The sequence below is a fragment of the Pungitius pungitius genome, chromosome 14 (genome assembly GCF_949316345.1).
Source record: "Pungitius pungitius chromosome 14, fPunPun2.1, whole genome shotgun sequence".
Classification (NCBI taxonomy): Eukaryota; Metazoa; Chordata; class Actinopteri; order Perciformes; family Gasterosteidae; genus Pungitius; species Pungitius pungitius.
The window spans coordinates 11593686-11602119 of NC_084913.1; the positions used below are offsets into that span (position 1 = coordinate 11593686).

The 8434-nt window shown below is 43.3% G+C and overlaps 1 protein-coding gene across 3 annotated transcripts in view; it reads left to right on the top strand.

Annotated features, from left to right (window-relative positions):
- The window catches only part of LOC119227235 (glutamate receptor ionotropic, NMDA 3B-like), an 84625-nt gene extending 79229 nt beyond the window's left edge, over positions 1-5396 (top strand). For 2 of the 3 annotated variants that reach the window (XM_062557260.1, XM_037485833.2), the window contains exons 9-12: positions 541-692; positions 1857-2021; positions 3399-3466; positions 4234-5396. In XM_062557260.1, coding sequence (XP_062413244.1) covers positions 541-692; positions 1857-2021; positions 3399-3466; positions 4234-5212 — 1364 coding nt within the window. In that variant the 3' untranslated portion in view covers positions 5213-5396. The remainder of the gene's footprint in view (positions 1-540; positions 693-1856; positions 2022-3398; positions 3467-4233) is intronic. The other variant, XM_037485834.2, reaches the window with a different exon arrangement.
- The last annotated feature ends 3038 nt before the right edge of the window (positions 5397-8434 follow it).

Sequence of the window (8434 nt, forward strand, 5' to 3'; positions counted from 1 at the left end):
GGAGAAACTGCATTTATCGTGGACCCATCTGGCTAATACCTGATGCACTTAAGGAATCACCTTTGTGGGTCTTGCGGATTAAAAGAGACAGCAGGGTGTCCTCTTGTCAATAAACATGCCTGATTTTGTTGTGAGGAGCCTCTCAAGCTGTAAGTATTGGAAGAGGAAGGAAATAACAGCTCAATACGAGGATTTGATCCACTATGTACTCCTGTAACACAGGGGAACCCTCCATCAACTTTAGTGCTCTTGCTTTGTTTCCCAACACACATACTTCACACAGGAAAGTGTATTTGCACTGTGAACCGGATTCTTATTCCTTCTGAAGCCTGTAAACCCATGAATCTCCTTTTTCCCAGAGGGCATCTGCCCTTTGGCTAACCACACCTGGCTGACTGTGGGTTCTAATGCATTTACACACCAACTTAGTTTAAAGTCTCTTCCTCGGGCACGGCTCTCTGATTCGGTTGCATGTGACATATGTATTCACCTGTCAGTGTGTGTGTGTGTGTGTGTGTGTGTGTGTGTCTTCCCTCTCAGGCTACGGGATAGGCCTGCCCCAGGGCTCACCTCTGACCCGTAATGTGTCCGAGTTTGTGAGTCGCTACAAGTCCGACGGCTTCATGGACATGCTGCATGACAAGTGGTATAAGGTGGTGCCCTGCGGGAAGCGAGTCTTCGCGGTCACTGAGGTAAGCCATCGGTGACAGAAGGTGTTTGTGGATGGTGTTCATGTAATGGTGTGTAGAGCAAAGCTTTCTGCCCCTGCACTCCTGCAATTGAGTCTCCCTACGGGAGACGGGACAGGATTGCCTCCCGGCTAAGCACACATGCGTCGAAACATTGACACGCACCATTGTGCGGAGAGTTAAAACCACGTGGGCGCGCGTCTATTTGCTGAACTCGATCAGAGTTACAGGCACGTACTGTCTGGGCGTCGATACTTCCTTCCTTTCCTTCCTTTTTCTCCTCTCTTTAGAGAGCCGGGGACCTCCAGCGGAGCACGCTGTCTGTATCTATATCTCTTGTTTGGGAACAGAGAAGCCATTCAACTCACTTTGACCCTCCCTTATAAAGATTTTAAAAAACACTTGAAAGTTAAATCCCATTAAAGCAATGAATGATTCTAAACAGTCACAGGTTTCTACAGTGAAATGAAAATCTCAACTTCAACCTGCATCAGCAAGTTATTACTATTCATCCCTTTTGATCCCAGAGAGCGTGCTACTCTCAAACAATGTGGGTGATCTTGCCCTCTGGATTGGGTGCAAAAGGAGGTCAGTGTTGTTGCTGATGGATTTGCCGAGTCAGCATGGGGCTAATTGCCAGCGGAGGCAATGCCGAAATGAGGCGGGTGAAGGAAACCTTATTAGAGACTATTGGAAAAGCTCGCCGCTGTCTCTTCTACTTCCTCCGGGCCCATGAAAGGCTCATAAGAGAAAGACATTATGTCAAGGGGAATGTGGGCGAAACCAAATGTGAACAAACTGCTCTTCAATTAACCATCATCTCATTTCTCCGTCACCCCTCTAGCTGCCGTCCCTTTCAGTTACGATCAGTTTACCCCAAAGCTCTTTATGCTTTTCATTCCCTCACATCCTTTTCTTTTATAAGCATCTTCTTTTACGTTGTTGCCTGCTCCTCTTTATTTGTGTTATTGTGTGCTTTCACAGGCAAACCAGATGTACAGCAGCTGAATATCAATGGCATGTTTACAAAAAGTGGCCTAAATGGAAATTATGTAAATACGAAACATCAATCCCTGTATTTTTCTGTGTCGGCTGGGGTCTGCACTAATCTGTGTCCCTCCCTCAAACCTCTTTCTCTCTTCTCTCTTTGCGCCATCATACTCTCAGACTCTTCAGATGGGGATCCAGCATTTTTCCGGCCTGTTTGTGCTGCTGTGCATGGGGGTGGGTGGAGCCTTGCTGACCTTGGCAGGTGAACACACCTTCTATCACCTGGTCATCCCCCGCCTCCGACGCACGCACACGCTGCAGTACTGGCTGCACACCAGCCAGGTGAGTGAAGGAATGCACGCTCACACGCTCGCATTCCCTCAAGCACAGAATAGAAAAGGCGCACGAGCGTAGCCTTGACGTTGCTTGCATGTGTATGAGCGCACACAAAGTGCATGTGAGCAGTCGTACGCACACGCAAAGACACACGTGCATGAGAGCAGTCGCGCACACACACACACCAGCACTGCTGCTGGTGAGGCTTCCCCTTGAGTTCAGTCTCCTCTTCTGGGTACAGTGCGCCCTCTGCTGTTAGGAAGTAACATTTAAGAAGACGCATATCTAAAAACCTCATCAGACGGATAACAGATGAAAATGTAACTGTTAAAACTTTAAGCTAAATGTATTGCTAATTATCCCTTTGTTAATGAACTAATTTGTCATTTAATTGTGCTTTAGTTGTGTAGCGTTACCATTATGCCTTAAATTAATGAGTTAATTAAGTTAAAAGTTATTAAACTGTTACCATTTGCAACGCTTTATTCTTTGTGAGGCAATCGGTTGGTAAGTAGTTTTCACACATATCTGAATTTCAGATACTAAATCTCTTATATTTAAATCGATCTTTTTATACAGATTGCTGTCTCTTATCACATTTTATTGCGTGCAACATACTTGAAAATTATGCTTTCAGATCTGTAGTTATTAAAGGATAAAATGATACAACGCAAAATAATAAAAGAGATGTGTTGAAGATTTTTGCATTAAGTCTGTTAGAGAATTGGTGCTGTCAAGACAACATGCACCACAAGAGACACTAATTGTGGATTTAAAGGTCATATTTTCTTTTTTTTTTAAGTCTTGTAGTTGCCAAATGAGATGTCCATGGCAATATCTCTGAGTGAATAATGGCCATTAAGGCTGCGGTTTGTTACAGCCCTCAAAAAGGGCAACCACTCCAGGGCAGCTAACATTCATCACAACACAGCTCCGTTATCTGAGAGGATGACATCCGAGTCGGTCCTTCAGGATAATCCTCACCTCAAGTAAGAGGCTTTCTGTCCCCCAGATATCGCCAGGCAAATATATTGTACATCAGGAAGAATTTGAGCAGAGTCATACCTTCCACCTTAAGAGATTGGTTGGGAAAAATGAAAGGAAATTTCTTCGAAATCACACAAAAGCTTGGGGACCTAAATTAAAATAAAGCTTTACTGATGCCTTGATTGATTTTCTTGCTGAATTTACAAATTAAATTTGGTTATTCAGAGGAGCACCACAGCACGGTTGTGAGAAATAGCTGTCACCAATGTTCTGTAAAACTGTAAAATATTGATAATCTCAGAAATTCAAATGCATCATCTCGTCTGGTTAATTTAAATAAGTGATAACATATTTCACATTACTAATCAGCCTTTCTGTCATCCTCTGTACTTGCAGAAAATTCACAGAGCCCTCCACACCACATACGAGGATGACGGGAAGGAGCTGACCGACCTCGACCAAAAGTAAGGAAGTCACTACCCGACCTCTTCTACACACGTGATTGTTCCCTTCCATTGAATGTCTAACATATTCCAAGAAAAATCAAAAATAAATAACAATCTGTTAAATGCATTAGATTTTTTGGGGGGTTTTAAACACCCCAAATAAGTTATTACAAGTTAGACTGTGTCGGAAAGTCTTTTTAGGATCAAATGTCGCTTTCCTTTTGCCAGTGCACAAAAATCAGACTTCTGTCAGGAAACAGCCTCGAACTTATTAAAACTCTTAAAGGAACACTTTGACATTTAGGGGGAAAAGGAAACCCAGGCTCCATCGATAAGATAACAAAATATGTCTACCAGCACTTTTAAGCTCTCTAATTTACACGCTATATATATTATCGCGCAAAACTGTTATCGATGTTCTCAGTTGACGCTTTAAGATACAGCGAATAAGCATTTTCCCCAAAATGTCAAACCTCAAATTTAATTAGTATAAGAAATGTTGAAACAGCCATCCTTGAAGATCTTTTCCCTTTTAGTTACTTAATAAACAAAATGACTAGATTGAATATATCCGACAAATCTTATTAAGATTTTTTTAAGTATAGCATGTAAGCATGTTGTAGTAGAAACGCAAAATGGAGGTTTGATACGTCTTTAAGTCGGATGGCACTGCAATGATCAACTGTATTCATTTTGTGTTTGGATAATGAATCCATGTATACTGCTGTACAGCATATGTCACTGCATATAAGCCCTTTTGCTGTGATCTTCCTCTCTTTTACTAGCCCCTCCTCTTGTATCTCAGAGAACTGCACTCTACACAGGAAGCAGCATCAGCCTCCTCCCCCATCTCCTCCCACGTCCCTCCCTGCTTCCACCACAGCTGGAGACACCTGCAACTCCTCACCCTCCCACGAGCCCAAGGAGAAACGCGTGCACTTTGACCTGGAAACCCTCCACAGCTACCGCCTGCGCACGCACACCGCCTCGGTGCGCGGCCGGCCCGGCATGGTCGGCCGTCCCGGGCTAGGCCTGGGAGGCTGGGGGCTGGGAGGCCTGGGGCGTGTTGCCTCCCCTCCGCAGATTAACCTCCACGCCAACGGGGGCCCCGTCTCCTCACTGGCCTCCCCGGGCTTAGTGCTCTCTCCTCTGGGGAGCAGGGCCGCTCAGACCAGCCTGTGGGAGGGGGAGCTCCAGGACCTGCAGGGGAAGATCGAGACGTTCCGCACCCAGCTGAGAGAGGCGCTGGCCAGGAGAGCGGAGATCCAGAGCAGCCTGGAGAGAGAGCGGTGCGGGCTGGTGCGCAGGGACACCAGTCTGGAGAGGGAAAGGGACAGGCAGAGGATACAAACCATTAACACGGACAGAAGCAGCTCCACTCAGCCCAAACTCCCCGAGAGAGACAGGACCAGCCAGCTGCAAACCCTGAATAATCAACAAGCGGGTAGAGACAACCAATCCGCCGGCCCCTGGACTCTGGAGCACGGGAGGAGCAGCCAATTGAACACGGTTAACAGTCTGGACAGGGGGAGAGCTAACCAGTCAAGCTCTGTGAACACTTTGGCGGGAGAAAGGACTGTGCAGTCACGCATTTCGAGCAGTTTGGAAAGAAGTCAAGTCAACCAACAAGTTGGAGTTGGAAACGTACCTGTGCCATCACGGAACACTTGTAGCCTGGACAGACAGATGGCTAAGCTGTCGCGCACCCTGAACACTCTTGAGAGGACAAAAGCCAACCAATCGAGTGGGGGCAGTGAGACTTGATGCGTGGGAAAAGAGAAGTGCAGTTGGTAATTGGATAGTCGTGGGAAGACAGCTTTGTTGGAATGGGTCAAGTTTAGGGGGACGCTTGCAGGAAAAAAAAACAGTATACTCTAACTCACAACATCACTTAATCCAACCTAATAATTTTCATACTTGCTTAAAATTATGACTAAAAAAACTTTAACTGCAACTCTGTAAAACCATCAATAAGCAATCCATTTTTTTGTGGAACGAAAAGCCAATATAATTTCTGCAAAATATCAGAATATTTTCATATAAATCCGATGAGAACCACCTCAGGACAGTCATAGTAGACATGGCAAATCCAGCAAGGATTATAAAACACAGTGTTTATTCAAATGGTTTTGTTTGGAACCGTAAACCATAGCCGTCCAACAACAAAAGCCTATCAGCTGTATAATAATATGGTCGGTAACACTGGAAAAAGAGACCCCAAAGCACATAGATATCCGCGAGAAGAACACAGGGAAATTGAAGTTAGCCCAATGTGAAAAAACACCAAACTAATCTCTTTGACAATGCAAAAGAAACGTCTGTCTAAATAGAATTCTACGAGCCGGAGGTAAAGATGCAAAAAAGTATATATTTTAAGAAGTTCAAATAAACATTTCCCAAAAATGTGAATGATAAGGAAGAAAACTGTGAGGAAATAGTGGTACAGCCTTTAATCAATGTACCTTAAGGTCCTATAAAATAAAAAAATACGCTTTTTTGTTTGGACACCTAGAATCCTTGTGTGTATTATCCTGCCATCACCACTACAACACCAATACTCCAATGTAAAAAAAACAACTATTTGTGATATTTTATTGCAAAACCCCTCTTAAAATGTGTAAAAACTAAAAAGGTGTGAGCCCTTCGCAAACAGGCGCTTTGAAATGCTAATTACCCCGGTGATTTGACAGTTCCTGAATCAAATCATCATATGATGGCAGGAAAAAGCAGATTAACAGAAAACATTTACCCAAATATACACCTCCAGCCCATTTTCTGGGAGAAGTACCATTCCACTTAAATTGTCCTGGCCACATTTTTACCATGCATCATCATGTGCTATTCATCACAAACTGTACTTCATAAAGGGCAACTCCTCTATTACCCATGACGTTAACTGTCCATTGGGGGTGTAACTCTGCATGTGAAAGCAATAGTGGAATGTCAGCTTGAGCTCTAAGCAAATAATACCTGGTGACGAACAAAATCATTTGGAGACAGCTCTCTGAGGCGTAGAGGCGGCTGAACCTCCTCCACATCAAGTCTAATAAACAGATTCTATGGAGGAATCAAGGACCCAGTCTTTTAAGCTGGAGATAATACTTCAGGCATGAGGGCAGGACTAAATGAAAGTATGCTAATCCACTGCAAAACACCTTTCATTCGAATCGCATCGCTTTGCTGATGGAATTTATTTTTAGCTGCAAACCCAGCTGATCTGTATCATTACTTCTTTAACATGTGATGGCTTCATCTGTAGCTGCAGCAACTTGGGTCAGAGTTGTGTTATTTCTGTGTCTTCATTTTCCAAAGTGCTATAGTTGTTGTCTAGGTTTTTTAAAGACGGTGTTCTTCTATCTCATTCAGTCGGTTAGAAATAACAACCCAACATTGTGTTTGTTTGGATTAATGAAAAGCCACAGAAAATGATCACAACCTCAAAGTCATTGTCCTGAACCTTCAATCATCAACTCAAACAGATCAAAGCAGGTGCTTTTTTCTGCTTGGATTCTGGCTCCGGACGGTGAACAAGTGCTGCCAATTTGGAATGAATTTGCTCACCATGTTCGTTACTAAAGTAATTCATTATGAGTCTGGCAACAATTTTGCGCTCAGTAAGTGTGTTGCGCATGAATTAACGCTGACTATAATTTACAACCTCCCGGCAGATGGGAGAGAACAAATGCCTTTTTTTTTGTTGCTTTTTAGCGTTATTAACTATTGAAATATATGTAAACGGTTCCACTACGACACACCCTTTTTTGCTTTCTCTTAAAACAAAGTGAGTAGCTTTTTATGCTCCATGTCAACGATGAGGAGAGGAGGCTCTTACAGACAGGTTGAATATTTTGGGACTCTCGTTCAGTTATTCAGTCAACCACCAGAGGGAGCTGCATGCCCGCTTCCTGCGGCTATGGACAATGGAGAGTTTATGGATTGAGAATTTTATTCCAACAAAACTGCTTATGGCAGATGGGAGCTGCATTTCATGCTGAGGACCTGGGGAAATAAGGCCTTCGTGAAATCACTCCAGCACTACGCAAAGCAATGCCACCTACCAGTATGGTGATACTCAGTCCTCTGTGAGAACCCTTGTGAACAAGGTGTGGGGAGACTTTCCAAAGCCCACAGGTCTGCGACGGGGACACTGATGGAAAACCGAACTATAGGCTTCTATGACGGCACTGGTGTACATTTAAACGTTTCAAACCGCCGTGGTGTGAAGTGGTTGTTTTCACATGCCGTGGTATTTATGAGGAAAAAAAGATATATTTTAGGCCTTAACGAGAAAAGAGCTTGTGATATTGGATATTTAAACAAATACTTTTAAATTGACCCCTTATTGGAAAATGTGTCCGCATATTACGGGATTTTATCATAATGATCATTCTCATGTTTTGAAATAAACATTTATATACTTATTTACTTGCATTCTTTCATATTGGCAGTGTGAACCGCCAAAGCAATGAGTATGCTTTTCCGGGGAAATACTTTCTTTTTATAGGATAATTTACAAATAACGTATCGTAGTGAGCATATAATAATAAATAATAATATAACCCATTTCATTTGAATATAGCTTTTCATGGCACTCACAGACACTTTACATTAAAATCATCAAATGTAAAAAAGAAAGATGTACACTAAAAACAAAAAACACAATTTTGGTCAATTTGGGGTTTTGAAATCGAGCAGAAATCCTCTGCTCAACGCCGATGTTTCAGGCGGCACCCGGTTGCATAATTAGCATCCTTTCTTGTAACAGCTTTAAAGCTCGGTTTTCACACCTCCCTAAACTCCAGTCAAAGTAACAATTGACGCATGACGAGATAGGTGGGAATGACTGTTGTTGTTGTTGTTGTTGCATCATTCTTACCCCAGAGCAGGGACTTCTCAATGCAACGCCCTTTATTCAGAGGGCCGCTCCTCCACCTGAGGGTGTAAAGCCATTGTTTAACTTGTCATGTCATGACAACTTCCAACCAC